This window comes from Monodelphis domestica, chromosome 6 (genome assembly GCF_027887165.1).
Source record: "Monodelphis domestica isolate mMonDom1 chromosome 6, mMonDom1.pri, whole genome shotgun sequence".
In the NCBI taxonomy this organism is placed as follows: Eukaryota; Metazoa; Chordata; class Mammalia; order Didelphimorphia; family Didelphidae; genus Monodelphis; species Monodelphis domestica.
In genome coordinates, this window is record NC_077232.1 from 98,441,792 (window position 1) to 98,465,373 (window position 23,582).

The following is a 23,582-nucleotide window of genomic DNA, read 5'->3' on the forward strand; positions in this document are numbered from 1 at the left end:
AGGTAATTTGGGAAAAAACCCTAAAAAACCAAAAGAGAACAGTCTATTCATTGAACTGTCTTTGTGCCCCTTTGTGGTCCCCTTCTTTCATTCATTGCCCTGAAGGAGGAGAGATGAAATCTCTGGAGAAGTATGCAAGCCTTCCACCAAGTGGTGGTTAAGGAAGTCTCAAGGACTGAAAGGGATAAGATTTAAGGGACTTTGAGAGGGCTACAGTAGAGAGGTCACAGTCAAGGCAAAGGTAGACTGCTGCTGTTGACTATCTCTTTGACCAAGTGATTTCAGCTAAGAGATTAAGGAGATCTAGAGATCCTCCAGGATGGGGGGAAGGAGCAGGGAGGAGATCATGAGGCAAGGCAAGGGAAGGGCCAGAGAGCTGTCTCTCCTCTCTGCCCACAACACCTACCCACTGCGGTGGCTATTACTGCTGATGCTTCTATCTCTGACAGGAATTAGATATGCCAAAAAGAATGTAGTTTGAAGATGTAAGACAACAGAAGTACTGCAGTTGTCCTAGTTTGTGAAGAATGACAGTGATGACACTCTCCTTCATTCTGTTCCCTGGGAGGGTAAGTATATATTCTAAAGCTGTCCAGATGAGAAGTGATAAGGGCTTAAATTAGGGTAAGAAAAAAAAGAGCTAGACTGAGATATTGTTTCTCATCTTTCACTTTGAAGAGGACCAATGACTTCATGAGGTGATGTCATGGCTTGTGAATGAATTGGATTTAAGAGAGGCAGAGTTTCACAAAGATTCAGTTTTACTCTCTCTTCCAGAGTCATTGAAGTCCAATGACAAGGCAAAAGTCGGAATGACTCATGATGGCCAGGGATACCCTGGGTGACCTTCATATCTTCATTGTCTCTCCAAGTTTCAGCTGCCACATTGTTCTCATGTACTCATTCCACCAGTGGAAGTCTTCACATTCTTGGGTAGACATCCTCCTAAATCACTGATGGATCTGATGCCTGCCAATTACCCTCAACCTGGTTTTGGCCCACCTGCTAGATGTGACTAATGCAGGAGCTACAGTTTCTTGGAGCTACAGGTGAGAGCTGGGGGCAGGTGGCTGAGCAACCCTGAAAAGGGTTTATCAAGTTCTCCCACCAGAGGTTCTAGTCCTTTTGGAACATCCTATATTCCCCATTAAGATCTTGTAGAAATAAAAACAAGATACGGAGGGGGAGGTAATTAAATGGATAGCTGGGATGATGCCAAAGGCGTCAAGAATAATTGGAAGTTGTGAAAGTGGGAGCCTGGAGGAATACTGGTATACTCCACAGAAATAGAGAAGTTCAGAATAGAGATGGAAATTGACAGGAAAGGTGATGAATTATGTTTCAAACTCGCCAAGCTTGAGATGCCCTTGAGACACAGTTTGAAATGTTTGATAGACAACTGGTGATGACTCGCTTGATCGGAGAAGAGAGATACATTGGTCCTCTCAACATGTCTGGGAGATAACCAGCTTACTTCTTATTATTTCCATTTTAGAATTAAGAAAATCAGCTTTTTGGGAGAGGCAAAGTCTAGAATCCTGACTTTTCTGATTCTAGTCTGGTCTACTCTTTCCATTACATTGGAATTAGATTTTTGAAAGGATAAAAAAAAGAGAGGAATGCAAGTCATTACCCAACCCCTGTGTTTAGGACTTGGTATTTTACTAAAGGTTCCTCCCCCACCTCCCATCCCCCACCTCCATTCATTTAAAAAGAAGTACCTTAGACTTAATGAAGTGTCAAAGGAACAGGGATAAAAAGAAGGGTTTGTATGTTTAAGTTTTGTGATTAGTAGAGAAAGGGGAAAAAATAAAAAAAGGAGAAGGAAAGGAGGAAGTGCAAGTCTGCTGAAAAAGTACAGGCTTCTTTCTTCTGGGCTGTTAGTTGAATCTTTTAAAAGTATTTCCGGAGATCAGATTGTCAGCTGTTAGAGAGACCTTTTCACTTTCCCAGCAGGCTGTAAGCCTCACTGCAGGGAGGAGATTCTCCGAGCTAGGAATTCATCCATGGAGCCCTCTAAACTAGTCCTGCTGCAACTGAAGCTCTTTCTGATTCTCCTGCTGGGAGCAGCTGGTGTGTGTATGGGAGCTGGAGAGAAACTATGGAAGGGACTAGGCACTACCCCCCACCTGGAGAGTATCTTCCGGGGCAGATGCAATGAATTCATCTCTCTGGAGAATCCAGAACTTGGGTGAGTCATAGGGAGTGTCTCCTTCAGAGAAAAGTTTACTATTGCCTAGTGGAGTGGGAAGGACATTTGTCTGATGGGGGAAAGGGTCATGGTGCTGAGAGCCTTGCTAGGTAGAGTCTTGGTCCACCCAACTCTCTTTTGTGTTCAAAATTCCTCTGACTCAACCTTTCTTTTTTCTTCTCTTTATGCTTTTATTTGATAACTCCAAGGCAGAATTGCTATCTTAGGAACCTCAGGACAAGAGACTTTCTCATTTAAAGCAATGTGAAAATGGGTTTCAAGTAATAATAGTAATACTCTAGAATGCTTGACAGTTTACTATGGACTTTTATGGATCTTCTGTTTACAAAGGTCTTATAGCTTGAAAGACAGCACTCTGGGACTGTCCTGTGCATACCAGGCTAGTTAAGTCCAGAGGACTTCTCACCAGGGGTGGATTAGTTACCAGTTGATGTTTTTTCTGGTCATAGAAACTCATGGAGACTATATACTTCAAAGTTTAGTCCTGGGCACCCTTCTTTTTGTGTTCTATACCATCTCACCAGCTCCCATGGGCTCAATTATTACCCCTGTATATATGTGTGTGTGTGTATATATATATATATATATATATATATATATATATATATATATATGTATGTATATATGTGTATAGGGTACTCAGGGAGGGTTAGTATCTCTGGTATGGAGGGCTTGTCGTGCCCTCTTAGGGCAGCTCTCCAACCTCTGACCCTCATGTGACACCCAGCTCTCACTTATGGCTCCTAGTAGCTGCTAGCATGCGGCAGTGGCCCCACCCTGGGCAACGGATTCGCCAGGCCGGCTAAACCTTGTGAGGGTAGCCATCAGGTAGTAGACCCCTGGTGAACTAGGGCTTTGCTCACCTAGCATGTGAAGACTGTTTTTGAACAACAAGGTTCAATGGCTGAGATGGCAATGCAGCAAAGCACTGTGGAGTGCTTAGGGCGTGTTGGAGCACAAAAGACAACACGGCCATCCAATGCAGCTGAGGAAGTCTCCAGGTGTAACGATTTTTCATGCCACTGGACCCAGGCTTCCAACGCCGAGAGAGTGGGACTGTCTCTGTGCATCGACTTTTCCACTTAAATCTCCTTCACGCACAAGTGTCTTTGTGCACACTCATCTACATCATAGATGAAAACGCACAAAGACAATCGTCATCCTCGGTTACCGAGAGACTACCAACAACAATAGATATGATACCTAGATATCTAGAGCCAGTCCATTTCCTCAGCTCCAGGTCCATATCACCTGTTTCTTGGAAATCTCAAGACCGAATATACCACGTAGGCATCTCCAAAGCAGAACCTGTCTTTCCCGCCAAACCTTGCCCGCTTCCAAAACTTTCCTATTACTGTTGAGGGTGTGGAAAGTGGATTTTGGCAGAGAACATAACTGACTCCATTTTGTCTTATATTTCTTGCTTTTTCTGGATGGTACCTCTTTGAAATGGGTGTTGAATGTCTCCTTCACTCTCACCTTTCCTATGATCATTTTATGATTACAATAAAAAAAAAAACAACAACTCGGGACTTTAAATAGTTCCAGGAACTCACCCTTACACCCCATTCTTTATCCTATCTACTAAGTTATATTGTAGGGGCTTAACAAATACTAATGAACTAATTGACTGATAAGGAGGTACTATATTTTCTTTGGTCTGGCATAAATGACTCAGCAAAGTACTCACTCTTTCCTTACAGTGTACTATTAAGTATTTTTCCCTACCAATAGGTCCAACCTGATCTCGCACAAAACTGCTTTGTAAGAAACTTCTCTCCATTATAAACTCTGGACACATAGTTCTTCTTATCTCTCAGCATTTTTGTTTTCCTGGCTTCCTTTAGGACTCAGCTCTAATCTCACCTTTCCCTTTGAGGTCACCTTCCTTTTATTCTGACTAGTATTTTATACTGTATCTAGCAAGCTATTTTCATAGTTGTTTCCCCCATTAGAATGTAACCTTCTTGAGGGCAGGGACCTATTTTTGCCCTTTTTTAAAATTCCCATAACAGCAGCTTAGTGTCTGGCTTTATATATCCTTAGTTCATGCTTTATATATGTATATATATATATATATATACATATGTATATATATATATACATATATAGGTATTGACTACTAAGAAAGAGAAAACTATGATGTATGGATAGCATATCCACTGGGACAAGGAAAGGAATAAGCATTTATATAGTGCTTTCTCTATACCAGGCGCTTTATAAATGTTAATTCATTTTATCCTCACAAACCTGTAATGTAGGTGCTATTATTATATCCATTTTATAGTAAAAAAATGGAGGTAGGAAGAGTTATGTGTGCCCAGGGTCCCACAGTTAAGAAGTACCTGAAGCCAGAAGTGAGCTTAGAACTTCCTGACTCCAAATTCAGTATCACTGAGTCATCTAGCCCTTCCTCCTTCCCCAGTTATTTTGTACTTTGTAAATATTTTGGATTTACTTTATGTATATATTATTCCCTGACAATAGAACTTAAATTTCAATAAAATGTAAACTCCTTGAGGGCTGGGACTTTTTACCACCCCTCCTTTTTAAACCGCTATATATATATACCATTATATCGTTATTATAGCTTTTTAAGTAATAGTAGATGTTTAATAAGTATTTCTTGAATCAGATTAAAGTCACTGATATTTTGAAATAATCAATACCATTGCTTGATTTTTTTTTTCCTTTTAGGGACAAAAACTGCTCAGAAATATGGGAAGCCTTTAAAACTGTGTTCCATAAGGATCCCTGCTCTGTACTACCTTCAGATTATGATCTTTTTATTAACCTCTCAAGACATCCAATTCCCAGAGATAAGGTACTCTTTTAATTATGTGACCAGATTTCTTTTCTATTAAAAACAAATATATATGCTCAAATGTAACACTTGATGTTCATCTCCTGTGAACCAGCTGACCCTAGCTGGTCACAGACTTGGGTTCATGTTTGTGGGGAGTATTTTCTGGAAAGGATGTTCTCCATGGAGCTTGAAATTCTACCACAGTATCAAACTGGGAGCTTTTTTTTTTTTTTTAAACCCTTACCTTCCGTCTTGGAGTCAATACTGTGTATTGGCTCCAAGGCAGAAGAGAGGTAAGGGCTAGGCAATGGGGGTCAAATGACTTGCCCAGGGTCACACAGCTAGGAAGTATCTGAGGCCAGATTTGAACCTAGGACCTCCCATCTCTAGGCCTGGCTCTCAATCCACTGAGCTACCCAGCTGTCCCCTAAACTGGGAACTTTTAAAGTCAGCTCAGGTTGAACTACTCAGCTATTCCTGTCCTAACAGAAACCTAGGCAAACAACAGAATGGAAATCAGCAAAAACATGGCATTACAACAGAAAAAAAGCCATTACTAATATTCTTTGCATTCATTGCCTAAATGATTTCAACCCTCCCTTTCTTCCTCTTCCCCAGTATAGCCCAAACAGGAAGCTTCTTCTCTGGACTGTATTTCTATCTTTATGTTCTCATGAAATATCTCTTTTGTCCAGTTGTACTAACCAGGGCTTTATTTCCTAAGATTTACACTATTGGGAAATAAAGCTTTGGTCTGACAGACTTATGCTTGCCACATAGTACATTAGGAAATGTAAGGTTGCCATTACCTAATACTTTTCCCCATTATATGATGATCAAAACTCAAAATTATAATGTAGCATCTTCTTTGGGCTCAGTCCCCAACTCACACTGACACTAACAGGTTGAGGTCAGGAGAGGGGTGGTTGTTTCTATTCTCAAGGTCCTAGAGGTTAGCCTTTGGGCACTTATATTTTCTTCTTCTTCATTTTTTTTTAATCCTTACCTTCTGTCTTGGAATCACCACACAGCATAAAATATTGATTCTAAGACAGAAGAGCCATTGGGGTTAAGCGACTTGTTCAGGGTCACATAGCTAGAAGTGTCTAAGACCAGGGTTGAACCCAGGATCTCCCTTGTCCAAGCCTGTTTCTATTCATTGAACCACCTAGCTGCCCTGGTACCTATATTTCTAATGCTGTAGTTTATGAGCCCACAACAGAATGCTTTCTCTTATCAATAAGCCAGTAGACTCCATTCTTAGCAAAGGCATTTGCTCAGATTGAATAGCAAGACGAGCATCTCCCCCACCCCCTACCTGGGCCTTTCTCACAAATTCATGCAATATCTGGAGGGAGAGAAGAGTGAGCAAAAAATCAAATTCAATGGTAATGAAGCACACACATAGGGAAGACGTGTGGCAAAGCAACGGAGCTGGGAGAAGCAGGGCATTTGGCTGCTTTCCTGGCTGTCTCATTACTGGATCTGGCTGCTGCTGGGTTGAACTAGACAGATCTCTGGGTCACTGGTCACAGCTGCTCTTGGGAAGGTGAGTTGACTTTTAAGAGCTTATAGACTGAGTCCTGAAGGTTGCTTAGCCAGTGAACTGTGACTACGTAGGCTATTCCAGGCAGATGACTGGACAAATACATTTGCTAGAATCTAGGTTTGATTTTTAATAGGAAGCTGATCTTCACTTTCTTTAGGCATCTTGCTTAGCTCAGTGTTACAACCCTGTTTTCAATTGGAGTGTTACAATGCTCTTTTAATCAAGAGAATGGACTTCCTGGGACTGGCATTAGCCTCTCCTTTTTGACCCCTTTAAGAATGGACTCTGAGGTTTTATTACCTCTGGGCACAAGGTAGTTGCTTCTATTTTCAAAGTTTTTTAGAACCTTTTAGGTAAATGTTTGGGTATTTATATTTCTTTTTTATTTTAAATCCATATCTAATTCCATGGCAGAAGAATGGTAAGGGCTAGCCAATGGAGATTAAGTGGCTTGCCCAGGGTCACACAGCTAGGAAGTATCTGAGGCCAGATTTGAACCCAGAATTTCCCATCTCTAGGCCTGGGTTCTCAATCCACTCAGCCATTTGACCTCTTGTGCAATACCTCTTGGTTGAGAAACAGCTTCCATTATTAAGAATCAACATTTATTTATTGTGTACTGTCCAGTTAAGCTTCCAAAACTACTGTTGAGTCTTATGAAGATAAACAGCCTGGTAGAGGACAAGGTTTGGAGACAGTTTGTGTCCTGGCCTCTTCATATACAATTGAGTTATTAAAGCATTATCATGTCTTTTCTATGGTGTAGGATGTTTCCTTTGACTCTTCCTTTATATTTCTGCATCTTTCTCCCTTAGGAACTTTAACCATGTTAAAGTTTAAACAAAGTACTCCCTTTTATCAGCAATCATCTTTTCAACCTAAGATTATGGCAGCAATTACTGTTAGGGAATCTGATTCTTCTAACCTTAGTCTTGGAGGAGAGAAATCTGCCTGCACAAACCAGTCAATATATGGAAATTACCATTCCTTCCTTATGAGTGGAATGTCCACACCCAAATTTCATGTTACTGGGGGTAGTCAGTCCATCTTCTCCTTTGTCCTAGTATTGGCCTGACATAATTTATCCCTATCACTTGGAGAATAAAACAGAAAAAAAATCATCATTAGTCTAATTCAAAGAACTATGATTTTTTTTAGATAGGAAAAATTTATTTGATTAATTAACTTAGAATATTTTTCCATAGTTACAAGATTCATGTTCTTTCCTTCCCCTCCTCCCAACCCGTAGCTGATGCACCATTCCACTGGGTTTTACATGTGACATCAATCAAGATCCATTTCCATATTATTGATATTTGCACTAGGGTGATCATTTAGAGTCTACATCCTCATTCATATCCCCATCGACCCATGTGATCAAGCAAATGTTTTTCTTCTGTGTTTCTGCTCCCACAGTTCTTTCTCAGGATGTGGATAGCTTCTTTCTCATAAGTCCCTCAGAATTGTCCTGGATCATTGCATTGCTGCTAGTAGAGAAGTCCATTACATTTGATTGTGCCACAGTGTATCTGTCTCTGTGTACAATGTTCTCCTGGTTCTGCTCCTTTCACTCTGCATCAATTCCTGGAGGTCATTACAGAAGAACTATGAATTTTAAAAGAAAATTTAGGTGCTAATATTGTAAGTGATTTCCATTGAATAATGAATGATAGGTTTCCTGGAAACTTCCATGCCCAGTGCTTCTCACCAATTCCTATTGTCTTTCTCTCTATGGTGTCATCAGTAAGAAACCTATCAGACACACCTGAGGGACCACATTCCTACCTATAAAACCTCCTGGCCCTTATTAATTTTGTATTGCTATGAACTGTCCCAGTATAAAAGGCAGAGCTACAGTGTGTCATGAAATAAAAAGTGATGGAGCAGCCAAATTTTCTACCCATTGACTTAGGAAGGTTGACAAGAACTTGACAGAACTTCAGTGTTCCCCATCCAGAGGGTAGTTTTTGTAAGATTGTTAACTCCCTTTTCCAACTAATAGCAACAGAAGTTGAAGTAATCTTTCTTATTGCATTTGTGAATTCCTGGCCCCTGAGTATATCCATACTTTCATTAGCTTGTCCTGAGGTATTTCATGTTGACACTCATGTCTTCCATTCTGTGAGTTAAAGTGTACCTTGATAAAGGTTTACCACTTTTAGAATCTCTAGTCAGTCTATTTTGTTAAGGCATTGCTAAGTCTGAAAACAATTCTAATGCAGTGAATCACTGTCTTACAGTGTGGTTGTGAGTGTAAACCATGATCCAGAAATTTCTTGGAGATTATGTGAACCAAGTCCATTCTGGGATCATTTTCTCTCTTTGGTTCATGCCTCCCTACCCCAGAGTTTTTACAATAAGGACCAAAATAGTTGTGGTATGGCTAAGTGTCTAGATTTCCTGAAATGTGGGTGGTGGGATTCACAAATATCACATAGGATATCAATGTACAATATGATTATCAATCAAGCAGTAAGCATTTTTAAATGCCTACTATGTGCCAGGCACTGTGCTAAGTGCATAGGAAAGCCCCACAGAAAATGAATAAAATGAAGGATTTGCAGGAGTCCATGAACAAATAAGCATTCTAAATAGCCCATTAGACACTTTAGGGGGCTATTAAACATATAATTCATTTGGGGGATACTGAAATGAATTAGTATGCTTCATATATCTTGCCCCACAGCATGGCTTTGGTCTTTCAGCTGAAGGTTATTTTCCCCTTTATGGTCTTCTCTTTCTCTACAAAAGGCGCCTACTTGAAGACATCTCTTTTAGGAGATCCATGCCCAAAGGATTCAACTCAGTTATTTATATTCTCCTGAGAACTTTTTAATCCACCAAGAACCCAATGAATGGAAGGTCCATTTTCAGATACTCTAGTCTCTAGCTTGCATTCAGTAAAGGCTACAGAAGGACAAAAGTAAGTCAGGACCCTTAGGTTCAGGAACCACAGGCCACATAGATAAACACTGTGCTATATATTGCTCTTTGAAGTTGCCATTTTGGGCTGTGAATCAGGAGGGAAGAGAGAAGAAAAGAGAGTGACTAAGAGTGGAGAAGAATGAAGTCTTAAGGAAAAGAAAGCTTGCACAAAAGATACTTTTATTGACATGAATTAGATAAGAACTTCTCCAGTTCCATGATCTAGGTCTATATTGGGATTGGGGAGTACACTTTTGACAAGCATCCATCCCACATACTCAAATCTCCAATAATATTGAGGGCAGCCTCAGCCACTGGGAACTAATGGGGGAAGAAGTTCTGTTCTGTCACAGGGTTCTAGGATAGATTAGGGCCTCTAAGGGAAGAAGTCTATAAACCAAGGACCACAACCTTAAACCTCATCAAATTATTTGGGCAAAGCATGAAAAATATTTTTAATTAACAAGAATTTATTGTCTTTCTCTTCCACCCACCCCACTCCTGAAGGAATTTTTGTAGCAAATATGAATAGTCAAGCAAAAAAAATTTCCACAATTTGGCTGTATCCAAACAGGTGGGTCTTATTCTAAGTACTGAATCCATCATCTCTGTCAAGAGAAGGGCAGATTCTTCTATCTTTTCTGGATCATGACTGGTTAAGTTGGTCAATGATATTAAATCTTTCAAAGTTGGAATACACAAAATTAATCAGAGGTTTCCCTGATCAATCCTATTACAAGAGAAAAGGACTTCATAAAAAAAAGGACTTAAGATGGTTGTATGAATGTCCTGATTGCCCTCTCCTAGGATCTCAGTTAGGAATATCCCTGAGGAGTTCTCTAATGCTAATATCTTGAGCCTCAATTTAAATGGGTTCCCTCACCTTTTCCCCTCATACTCCTCAACTGCTGGTGATTAATGCCTCAGTTCCATTTAACTGACATGGATTAACAAGAATATGACTAATAATTGAACTGGAGAAATTCTATGTGAACTTGAACAACCTCCAGGAATTGATGCAGAGTGAAAGGAGCAGAACCAGGAGAACATTATACACAGGGACGGATACATGTAGCACAATCAATCGTAATAGACTTCTCTACTAGCAGCACTGCAATGATCCAGGATGATTCTGAGGGACTTATCTCACACCTTATGCCAAGATAAACTCAGAATGAGGGAATGACCTGAATATAAAGAAGGAAACTATAAGCAAATTAGGTGAACACAGAATAGTATACTTGTCAGATCTTTGGGAAAGGAAAGACTTTTAAACCAAGCAAGAGCTAGAAAAAAAAATCACAAAATGTAAAATCAATAATTTCGATTACATCAAATTAAAAAGTTTTTGTACAAACAAAACCAATGCAACCAAAATTAGAAGGGAAGCAACGAATTGGGAAACAATCTTCATTACAAAAATTTCTGACAAAGGCCTAATTACTCAAATGCATAAAGAGCTAAACCAATTGTACAAAAAATCAAGCCATTCTCCAATTGATAAATGGGCAAGTGTAAATCTTGAAATTTCTCAGACTTGTGAATGTTAAAAATTTCCACATTGAGGAATCCTCCATTGGAAAAAATTCCCTACTGGGAAACATTCCCCATTTTGATGTGAGAACTCGTCAGGATCAGAAATGGGAGGACCTCTACTCCACCCATACTTAAGACTGCTTTAGGGGAGAAAAATCCTTGCTATGGGAGGACCTCTACTCCACCCATATTTAAGACTGCTTTAGGGGAGAAAACTCCTTGCTAAACAATGAAAGTACTTGGACCCTTGCTTATAATAAGGCAAGGAGTTCTTTGAGCCATGCCTGTTTTTTAGAATTGATACAATGAGATGCTAGGTACCTAAAAGGGTCGAGCAAGTTTTCTCTTAATGAGATTAGTTGACTCAGCTGTGTTTTCACTGGTTCAGACTTACTGAGGAGATTAGTCGACACAGCAGCATTTTTTCTGGTTCAGACTTACTGAGGAGATTAGTCGACTTAGCAGGAATTCAGATGGGCAGTCCTTTGGAAAACGTCTATAGTGATTGGTAGATGTAAGGACTTAGGGGAGGTGACATAGGAGAAAAACCCCTATATAAGAAAAAGCAGAATCTCTTGAGAGAAAAATTCTTTTGGAGGATCTCTGATGAGGATCGCTCGGGAAGAATCTCTTGAGAGAGGCTCTGGAGAAGGGAAGCTCTTGGAGGACAATCTCTAAGGAGGTCTCGCTGGAGCTCCTCTGAGGGGACTCTGTCCCTCTGGAGGCTCTGGAGAGAGGCCCTTTGGAACAGTCTCTGGCTGGAAGGCTCTTTAAGGAGGACTCTGGTGACTTCCAACTCTCTCTGGTGAAGTCAGCTGAGATGGAGCTGGCCTGGTGTCACTAGAATCCTTGCTTAGACAGAACTTGTGGTGAGTGTTTAAAAGACTGACTGATCTCTCTCTCTTAAGACTCAGGTCTAGGCCATGTTGGCTTAAGGCCCTTCATACTTATTTCCTTTTTCTTTCTTTCTCTCTTTTCTTTAATTTCACATTTGTATTAATTAAAATCTCTATAAAACCCAGTTGACTTGGGTAGTTGAATAATTGGGATATTTCCCTGGCGACCACCTTATATTTGATTTAAAAACCAAGACACTGTAGTGATACATATTTCCTGCGGTCAAATTTACTCACCCTCTCTTATATCTATCACAATTTATATCTTCCACCATTTTAACTCACTACAGCTGACAACATCACTCTTTTAACTGTTACAGTTTAAGGCCTTCAACCATTTAAAATCTAACACAAGGGATACGAATAGGCAATTCTCAGTTAACGAAATCAAAACTGTTAATAAGAAAATGAAAAGGTGTTCTAAATTTATTATAGTCAGAGAGATGCAAATCAAAACAACTCTAAGGTATCACCTCACACCTAGCAGAACAGCTAACTTGACAGCAAAGGAAAGTAATGAATGCTGGAGGGGATGTGGCAAAGATGGGGCATTAATGCATTGCTGGTGGAGTTGTGAATTGATCCAACCATCCTGGAGGGCAATTTGGAACTATGCCCAAAGGATGCTAAAAGACTATTTGCCCTTTGATCCAGCCATAGCACTGCTGGGTTTGTACCCCAAAGAGATAATAAGGGGAAAGACTTGTTCAACAATATTCATAGCTGCACTCTTTGTGGTGGCAAAAAATTGGAAAATGAGGGGATGCCCTTCAATTGGGGAATGGCTGAACAAATTGTGGTATATGTTGGTGATGGAATACTATTGCGCTCAAAGGAATAATAAGGTGGAGCAATTCCATGTGAACTGGAACAACCTCCAGGAATTGATGCAGAGTGAAAGGAGCAGAACCAGGAAAACATTATACACAGCAACTGATACACTATGGTACAATCGAATGTAATAGATTTCTCCATTAGTGGCAATGCAGTGATCCTGAACAACTTGGAGGAACCTACAAGAAAAACCGCTATCGACATTTAGTGGAAAACTGTGGGAGTAGAAACACTGAAGAAAAACAACTGCTTGAATACATGGGTCAAGGGGATAGAGCTGGGGATGTAGACCCTAAATGAACATCCTAATGCAAACATCAACAACATGGAAATAAGTTCTGATCAAGGACACAAGTAATACCCAATGAAATTGCGAGTCGGCTGAGGAAGGGTGGGTGGAGGGGAGGGAGGGAAATAATTCGATTATTGTAACCAAGGAATAATGTTCTAAATTGACTAAATAAATTAAATAAATGGAAAAAATAAAAATAATAAAAAAACCAAATGAATGTGAGATAGAAAGCAACTCTTGGTTTCTACATAAAACTGATATTATCTTTGTGCCTAAAAAACTGGTCATGAGATTTTTTTTTCCCCATTTTCTTTAAATGTTTTTTCTCTCTAGTCATTGTTCTGGGAAAATAACTATGATGTTGTTACTGCTTATGCTCAAAATGGTCGACGGCTCCTGCCTATAACTAATATGCTGTATGGCAGAATTGTAGATCTCTTGGATTGGTGTCGAAAAGAAAATAGCTCAGGTAAGATTACTTGAGAAGCCAGTCATAAAATTTGTTCTAGACTTGGAAACAGTCCTGGTTTCTGATCCCCTACTATCCTGAGAGAATTATATTGACTGTATCCTCTCATTGAACATCTATGGAGTGAAACCCATGGTGCAAAGAATATCAGTACTGGATATAAACTATAACATTAATTTTATTCATCCATTTTCCCAATTCAGATTCAAGAGTAGAACAGTAATCTCCATGATTTGTGGAGAATCATAGGATTTAGAACTGTAAGAGTTTATCTAGTTGAACACTCATTTTATCAGTGAAGAAACTGAAGTTCATAGGTTCACATGGACCACAGAGAATGTTGTTCTGGACTTTGAGTCTGGAAGACAAGTTCAGGTTTATCTTAGACTTTCACTAGGTATGTAACCTGGGCAAGGACTTTACTTCTGAGTCTCAGTTTCCTCATCTGTAAAATGGAAATAAAAGTAGCATCTACTTTTATCTATGTCACCTCAGGGATCACTTAAGAGTACCAAATGAGATATTTATAAAATAATTTATAAACCTTGGTTGCTATAGAAAAGGTAGCTGGTATTATTGTTATTGTTTATTATTTTCTGAGGTTATACAGGTATTAAATAGCAAAGTTTAGATTTGAATCCATGTCTTCTAGCTCAAAAGTCATCATTCTTTCCATGATAATTTCAGACTGTTCAAATTGTGGGACATAGGTGGAGGTTAGAATGATGGAATTTTTTCTCTCTTTTAAGATCAGAATCTACTCTATCCCCTAAGTGGCATTTAGAAAGAAGTGGATTCTACAGTTAATGAGGTCTAGAGATGCTATTAAATGAGAAATATTTATTTCTAAATTGCACATGAACAGAGGACCAATGTTATAGAGGAAAACTTGGGCTTAAGACCTTCCTCTAACATATGTGACCACAATCAAGTCACATGATGCCTCTGTGCCCCAGGCAATTTTCTAGAAGGTAAATAAATTGGTGGAGGGAGTTTACCCCCAGGGAATTCCTAATGCCTGTTGTAATTATGTAGTTTTTTCTACCTAAAAATGAAAAATTACATATTTAGAAGTAGTATAGAAGTAGTCATTTTATACAAAATGAAAGTATAGAAAAAAGTAAAACCACTAGTAACTAGGTAATGTGAAGTAAGTAGAATGCTAGATCTGGAGTTAGGAAAACATGAGTTCAAATCTAATCTCAGATATTTGCTAGCTGCATGACTTTGGGCAAGACACTTAAGCTGAATCTACCTCAGTTACCTCAACTGTTAAATGAAGATAATAGTAGCTACTTCTGAGAGTTGTTGTGAAGATCAAATGATGTCAATTGTAAAATTTGTTGCATGTAGTAAGCATTATGTAAATGCTAGCTGTTATTTTTTTTTTAAGATTCAGGTTTAAAATCTCAAATCTCGACCAGTGGAAGAAGTGGAAATCAATGGAAGAAGTTTTTTTTTTTTCCCACTAGGACATCAGAGAATTAGGTTCCAAGCTCAGCCCTACCAGTAGACTATATATGAACAATTTTATTATTCTATTTATACCTCGTTACCTCATCTAGAAATGTGATAACACATATGCTGATATCATGATCTTTTGAGGTTATTTCTAGGTCTAGAGTCAATTGTTCTATTAAGCAATTGTTGTACAAGTTCTATTCCACTTCCCATTTCACAAATCTCTAATATATCTAGTCAGCCAGTCTTTTTGCCTTGATTTCTTTTCCATTGTGATAAAACAAATCAATTAAACATTTCCACTGGTTTTTCCTTAGAGCTTGATTACCAGTCCTGCCCCACAACGGAAGATTGTGAGAACAATGCTATGGACTCCTTTTGGAAGAAAGCATCCTCACAGGTAATTCTGCAAAATGCTAAAAATGTTTTGCATCAAGGGCATAGGTGGGACAAATCTCTCCAACAGTGTTGGAAGTCAAATACAGAGAAGTAGAGAGAGAGCATGGAGGAGCAGAGTGATAGCTGGCCTCTGAGGCTTGGAATGCCTGGATTCAAGTCCTGTCTTCTTGATCAAGTCCCTTAACCCCTAATGTCCCAAGCCTTTCTACTCTTAGGAGGTACAGAGAAGATGCAGCTCATAGGTCTGGCAAAAAAAAAAAAGAAGAATATAGCCTCAGTTTATAAATTGGATGTGGAGAGACTATTTATATGTTCCCCCTCCATCCCCTGGTTTTCCTTAATTTATTTTTAGGTGATCTGATATCATCAGATATAGTTTTCCTAACTCAGGACAGTTTCTAGCTGTTCAATGCGCATTCTTTATCTTTTGTCATGTAAATTCAAAATAAATAATATCTGTTATGAAATGACACCTGTAAAGTTTCTAGAGGAACAATCAGGAAATAAGAAAATGAGCATCTTCTGAGTGCTAAAGCTCATTGAATCCTGATTTCATTTGCTATGTCATATCTTTGCAAAGGCAAGAAAATCAATGTGGGACAGGAAATGAGGATGGCCATGTTCAGTTTGATTTCAAGGATTGAGAAATTGTACATTGCCCAACAGGTGCACATATTCTACTAGTAAGTAATTGTGATAATTTAAGAATATTATTTAAGAATAGAATAAAAATATTTTTATTTCAATTCATGTGTATTATCTTTCTCAAATAACTACTAAATTGCTAGGATAGTGACAGCAATGGTTATGAATTTATGTATAATGTTTAGCATGGCATTATGCTAAGTACTTTGCAAATATTTCTTTTGATCCTCACAACTATGGGAGTTAGATGCTATCATTATACCCATTTCAAGGTTGAAGAAACTGAGGCAAACAAAGATTATACATCTTGCCCAAGCTCATACAATTTATGTGTCCAAGGTAACATTTGAATATGGATCTTTCTAACCCCAGGCCCAACTCACTATCTACTGTGCCAGCTAGCTGCCTATTTAATTGTTTGGACCTAACTACTTAATTTAACTCAGGTATTGAGTATTTCTTTTGACCTAGGGGCACTATGAAAAAAGCTACTGAGACACTAGGGAGGGTACCATGAACAGAAATTTGGGAACCTCTTCTCATAAGGCATCAAGCCAATAAATTTTCTGAAATAAAAGAAGCCCATGGGACATTACCAGGACTCACTTGTGAAGGGCAAAGAAGTCCAAGAGAATAGAGTGAGAGGAAATAAGAGAGAAAATTTTAAAAGATAATAGGCCTGGAATTTGGAAATGGTAGTCCCCAAGCCTGGAATTGCTTTTATATAAATATATGTAAATAGGGCAGTGGCTTTCTCAGCTATGCAATACAAAGGAATTCACATAGTAAGCTGCCATCCTAGAATAAACTGAGAGCAAATGGCAGCTACCGAAGGCACTCCAAACTAGCTTTCTTACAGAGCCATCCCCCCCTTCCACCCGCACCCCCCAATAGCTTGTCTGGACCAGGAAAAATATTCTGTAACAGGATTTGGTATGACAGGTCAAGTGACACAATTTCCAGATATGAGACCAAGCCAATATAGTGTTTTGAAGACATTGCCCTGGGGAAGGAGCATCAGGAAATGAGTCACTTGGGTAAAGACAAAAACATTCCAGAGGTACCCATGGAGGATGGGCATTCTACCTTTAATCCCCTGATTAAAGAGATTGCTTAGGTTTCTCCCAACTCTCAGAATCTGCTGAAAGCCAGACATAAGGCTAGCTAAGTCTGGGTCCAGTATTCATAATCAGGATCAGGAAAGACAACATGCCAGAATCTTATTTAAGGAACTCAGCAAGATAGGTAGTTGCAGCAAATTGCTTTGACAGGGTTTGCGCTGAATTTTTGAAGTTGCATATTAAGCACTTGGGCCATGGGAAGTGAGATTAAAAGGTCAGTTCTCTATTGGAATCCCCCTCATTCCCCAACCCTGAACAATGTGCCCATTCCCCTGTAGTAGCTATGAAATGCCTAAGAACACCACGTATATTTTCTGTCAAAAGAACCAGTCCTTTGAAAATTCCTCAATTTGTTGAATTTTGTCTCAAGGGCCCTTTAATCTCTGTTTACTATTTCACTTCATGTCCTTTTGTTATATGCTTCTCCACCTCTGCCTCAACCCCAACCCCCCATAGGTAGTGGTTATTATCCATCCTCTGGAAGAAGACCACAACTGACACCACTGGAGATGTTTTGTTTTGTTTTTTTTGGGGGGGGGGGAAATTATTTAATTAATTAATTTAGAATATTTTTCTATGGTTATAAGATTCATGTTCTTTCCTTCCCCTTCCTCTTCTCCCATAGCCGATGCACAATTCCACTGGGTTTTACATGTATCATTGATCAAGACCTATTTCCATATTATTGATAATTGCACTAGGATGATCGTTTAGAGTCTATATGGTGATGCTTTTTTTAATTGGCTCATAAATTGGATTTAAGTGAGGCAGAGTTGCTCAGAGCCCTCAGCCTCACTCTCTCTTCCAGAATCACTGAAGTCCAAGGAAAGGCAAAAGTCAGAATGACTGGGGATGGCTTGGGATGTAAGTGGATGAGCTTGGCATCTTCACTGTCTGACCAAGTTGTAAGGACCTATTTTAGCTGCCTTCATGGCACTGGAACAAATTGTTCTCATCCATTTATTCTGCCAAAGGAAGTCTTCACATGCCTGGGGTAGATACCCCTATTATAATTCAATGACAAGTCTGTCAGTTGCCTTCAACCTGGTTTAACCTGTTTGCTGAGAATGGTTTTACCAGGGTGTAACTTGCATTTTTCCAGGTTTGGGGAGTCACAGATGAGAGTTAGAAGGCAGCTAGATGCCAAGGGTGGATGATTAGCTGATAATTGTGTTCCCTAAACACCCCATACACCTTAGTCTACCCTTTGCTTTGTTTTCTGTACTATGGTGGTCACCAGTGTGATCCCTCAATTAAAATACATACCCAGAAAACAAGGTCCTTGCTTTCTACTTGTTGACAAATGGGGGCAATGGATAAATAAATTCCTGATGATGCATGACAAAGTGGAAATGATATTAGATTTAAAATTAAAGAATTTCTCACATTCTATTACTGGATAAATCATTTAATCTTTGTGCCTCAGTTTCTTTATTCATAAAATAAGAGATACTTCTATTTTCTATCTATCAATAAGCATTTATTCCTACTTTACAATGTGGTTCAATTCAGTTTAACAATCACTTATTAAATACATACTATGTGCTTTGAACTGTAATAAACTCTAGGAATGCAAAGGCAGAAAAAACAGTCTTTGTTTTTAGGGAGCTTACTGGCAAAATTGTGGTTGTGAGAAAAACTCTGCAAACAATATCACATTGTATAGCAGGCTCTCCTTTGTGTAAGGGCAGCTCTAGATGCCACTATAAAATGCTTACCAGAATCCTAAGAGTTCGGGGAGAGTATAAGAGTTTGGTTTTAATAACTGTTGTGGTAGATAATACATAAATGTTCCGTGAAAGTGAATTACTTGCATTACATAGACACTCAGTCTGTGTGATGGTTAATTAATAATAACCAACGAAACTATCTGAGCTACATGATTTATTAGTAAAATGAGCAAAACAGTGGGTTGATAGACTGCCCAGTCTGTCCAAAGATTTTGAATACAGAGCAAGACAGATTTTTATGTATTAAAAACAATTAATAAAATAAAGCCAATTAATTATAAGAGCAATTAACCAGGACATAATCCAAGTATGCAATTAGGTCATCTAATTTCTCACTGGAGGAAAGATTAGGGACCTTCCAAACTCTGAAAATTGGGAGATCCTGATTAATTGCATCCTCCTTCATTTATGAAACAACAGTTAGATTCCAATGGATGAATTGCAGAAAAACAAGATGGAGGAGAAGATATATGGCAACATAAGATGGAGTCAGTGTTCTTGAGATAGAATCTAATTGGTTCTCTTAATTGCCACATCTGGCAACTCTATTTTGTAAGTGGTCTTCCTTCTATTTCAGGGAACCCCAAACTTTTTACACAGGGGGCCAGTTCACTGTCCCTCAGACGGTTGGAGGGCCAAACTATAAAAACCTAACCCTAACCCTAACCCTAATGGGACAGCAATATATACAGTGTGGAATCCCCTTCCCCAGATCGCTGCTTACCATGCTGACATCTTCCATTGTGTAGCCACATAATTATGTCACCGGAAGTAGTACTGTATGTGAGTGATGCCATTTTTTACACTTTGCAGTGTCGCCACATACAGTGCTCCTCTCACTGATCACCAATGAAAGAGGTGCCCCTTCCAGAAGTGTGGTGGGGGCTGGATAAATGGCCTCAGGGGGCCACATGTGGCCTGCAGGCCATAGTTTGGGGACCCCTGCTCAATTTCATCATTTGTCAGTAAGCATTTATTAAGCATCTGCCTTGAGCTAGACACAGTGGTAAGTGCTGGAGATACAAAAAAAGCAATCGATAGGCCTTGTCCTCAAGGAGTTCCTGATCTTTTCCACTCTAAAGCATATTTACTCCAAAAAATTCTAATTTCTCCTAAGTGCTGTATTTAGCAGCTGCTAATATGTAATTAAAAAAAACATATATTTGTTTTCTTTCACAGTATGCATATGATAGCTCAGGGGTAATATATGTTATGCTGAATGGTTCAGAGCCATCTGGAGCCTATCCGGTAAAGGGGTAAGTGGAAAAGAACTCATTGCATAATATGTCAAAGCAGCATCAAAAAGTTGATGGGAAAAAAAAGAGGAACTGTGAACCACTATTTGCAAACCAATCCAAATTCTTGCAACACAAATGAAAACCTTTGCAAATCCAAATAGCACAGGACCAGTGAATGAGCTCAGACAGCAGGAATGATCCCTGCTCCAGACCCACAAGAATTCTGGAAATAGGGATTGGTAACTACGTGGCTAATATGCTCTCTATATCAGTGGCATTTTTCATGGTGAAATGTACTAGTTTGGTGGGGGTGCAAATGGGAAGGGGATGAGAGAAGAAAGTCATGGATTCAGAATAAGAAACCACAGCCAACCTCTTCTATGCTCTTGTTCCATTGACTCATGGGGTGGGGGGGTGATCATGGTTTCTCTACACCTGAGCCAGTGGAGTACAAGCTCTGGCAGGTCTGCTGGAGGAAGTACCTACCTGTATGAAGTCACAGATTCTGGTAATGTTGAATTTGCAAGCCCTGATGGTAGGTTTGGCACCAAATTAGAGAGCTGATAATAGCCACACCTGAAGTACTCAAGGTGTTATGGGAATGTCCCTTCAACAAAGGTCCTATTCCAGTGTCTCATTGAGATACTGAGGTGGCCTTCCTTCTTGATGATTATGCCAGGGGCATGTGAAAGCTGGCAGGCTGTAGCAGGATGTAAAGTCTTTGAGTACAACCCTGGCAACAAATCTTGTGGAGCAGGGAAAGGTTCATCCCTATTACCCCCTTGATGATGAATAGCCATGGCAACCATGAAACAAAGGAAAATACAAAATGGTATAGAGTTCTTTTCAGTGATTATGGGGGAGAGTGCTAAAAATCACACCATTTTGAGATTGTCTATAAACATCTTATTTTATTAAGCCCTCCAGAATTCTGATAGAATGAAATAATCCAACATACAAGATGGAAAAATTTCTAGGCACAAATATAAAATCATATATTTAGATTTTAGAAATCAGCAAGCTAAGTATAATTTGCAGACATTACTTATGCAAGTCATAGTGTGGTATAAAATTAAAAAGAAAAAGCAATTATGAACTTAGACCACTGTAACCAGAGTACAGTGTTCAGTACAAGGGAGATAATAGGACCAATTCTAGTTTGGATTAGGTAGGTTATATCTAGAAAGTATTGGCAAGTTCTAGGTGTTCATCTTTTAAGGGGTATTAATAATAGAGGAAGTCCCAAGGAGAATTTTTTTGAGCATGTAAAGCTATAAGGATTAATTGCTCAAACTAGAAGACTGAATAAGAAAATTTAGGGGATAGTATGAGTATGATTTAAAAATAATCAAAAGACTATTATGTGGAAAAGGGATTGGAAACATTTAAAACATTAAAGTAAAATAAAATAATTAATCCAACAAGCATTTATTAAGTGCCTACTATATGCCAGGTTCTCTGCTAATAAATTTTTAAATGGTATTCTATATTCTGCATAGTTCCAGAAGTCAGAAGAACCATATGAGATCAGTAAGTGGAAGGACACAGATGTTAGCTAAGTTTAAAGAAGAATTTTATAAAACTTTTTATAGAAACTTTAAAAAATGGAATAGACTAACTTTTGTAATAGTGAGTCAGTCTTCTATCCCTGGAGTTATCCAAGTATTTTAAAATATAGTAAGACTTTACTTAAAAATGTCAAAACCATTCTTACTTCATCATAGAGGGAATAATCCATCTGTCTGGAAGGAGGATGGACTAGATAACCTCTAAGTTTCCTTCTGTTATAGGAATTCAAAATTTTCTTCCTAGAATTTTTGGTTAACTGCAAGCCTGTCTTCTATTAATATTAACCTTACCTAACTCATGTTAAGAGAAGACTTTTGATATGTCTGAGATAATGAATCAAAGAGGAAGAAGGAAATATAGTATCTTTAAAACTTCTCTAAAATATTTTATTTGTGAAATAAATCCCCTGATACCAAAGTCTTACAGACAGGTAAATCATTTCCATAGCTATTCAGTTTAATAAGTGTAAAATTTTTCAGATTTATTGTTTAATCTGTAATCTGACTTAGCTTGTTTATAGAATTTGTGTAATTAGGTGTTTTTCCTTAGGGGATGTATGAATTTATGACTCTGCTTAACTAAGTTTGTTCAACTTTTATGACATAAAAAAGCATGGGTTTATGAAATCTTAAAAAAAAAACTTTTATAACCTAAAAGAATGTATAAGTTTGCAATATATAAAGGAATTAGTTCTCTGTCTCTGACATAATTTTTCTTATAAAAACTTGTTTGAAAATCCTAATCTCTATTTAGAGGTTATTTTTCTACCCCTCTGTACATTTATTTAAGCCTCATAAAACCTCGGTTTTTACCTCCATTATCTGTGTTCTGATAGATACATTTCATCAATAGTTACCTATCACATATTTCTCATAACACTTTTCTTTTCATATCACTTCTAATTAAAAGATTCTGTGATTGTAGGTATTGTGCAGTTTATGTTCCTTCATCTTTTAAGCATGCTTAAGAATAATATTGCTCAACAACGTTAGGAGATTTTTGCAGATCCCTTTAAAACCATGTTCAAAGTGGCTGGGTTTAAATAATAAGTTTCAGGCTTTCACTAAGACTATGGTAATTATTCTGCAATCAACAATATATAGAGGAGCAGCCAGTTTGCTCAGTGGATAGAATTAGACCTAGTCATGGGAGGTCCTGGGTTCAAATATGGCTTCAGAGATTTCCTACTTGTGTGATCCTGGGTAAGTCACTGAATTCTAATTGCCACTTTACCATTCTTTGACCTTGGGACCTATACTTAGTATTGATTCTAAAACAGATAAGGGTTTAAAAATTAAAAAAAAGAGTACATGAAATAGAATACTTTTTATTTTTGTTCAAAGATATTTTATTTTCCTAATTATAGGCAATAATAATTTTCAACATACATTTTCTAAAATTACAAGATCCAAACTATCTCCTTCTCCCCCTACTCAGAGATGGTAAGCAATTTGATCTGAGCCATACATGTATTATCATGCAAACATACTTCCATATTATTGGTCATTCTTGTAAGAGCAAACTCATACAAAAACAAAACCCTAAAATAAAATCATAAATATATTGATATGAAAGATAGTATGCTTTGATCTGCATCCATTCTATTTAACAGTTCTTTTTCTGGAGGCAAAGAGCATTTTCTGTCTAAAGTCTTTCAGAATTGTTCTTGCATTGCTGAGAGCAGTCAAATTTTCAGTTGATCATTATACAATATTACTGTTTCTGTGTACAGTGTTCTCCTGGTTCTGCTTATTTTGCTCTGCATCAGTTCATAGAGATCTTTCCAACTTTTTCTGAAATTATCCTGTTTATCATTTCTTATAGCACAATAGTATTCCATCACCAATATATAACACAGTTTATTCAGCCATTCCTCATTTGACAGACATCTCTTCAATTT

The 23,582-nt window shown here is 38.3% G+C and overlaps 1 protein-coding gene across 3 annotated transcripts in view; it reads left to right on the plus strand.

Moving 5' to 3' along the window:
* The first annotated feature begins 691 nt into the window (after positions 1 to 691).
* BST1 (bone marrow stromal cell antigen 1) overlaps positions 692 to 23,582 on the plus strand; it is a 37,530-nt gene continuing 14,639 nt past the window's right edge. The window contains exons 1-6 of one of the 3 annotated variants that reach the window (XM_007496704.3): positions 692 to 1,049; positions 1,954 to 2,191; positions 4,910 to 5,036; positions 13,384 to 13,519; positions 15,298 to 15,380; positions 20,055 to 20,131. In XM_007496704.3, the coding sequence (XP_007496766.2) occupies positions 1,019 to 1,049; positions 1,954 to 2,191; positions 4,910 to 5,036; positions 13,384 to 13,519; positions 15,298 to 15,380; positions 20,055 to 20,131 (692 nt within the window). In that variant the 5' untranslated portion in view covers positions 692 to 1,018. The remainder of the gene's footprint in view (positions 1,050 to 1,953; positions 2,192 to 4,909; positions 5,037 to 13,383; positions 13,520 to 15,297; positions 15,381 to 20,054; positions 20,132 to 23,582) is intronic. The other 2 variants (XM_007496703.3, XM_001369700.4) reach the window with 2 other exon arrangements.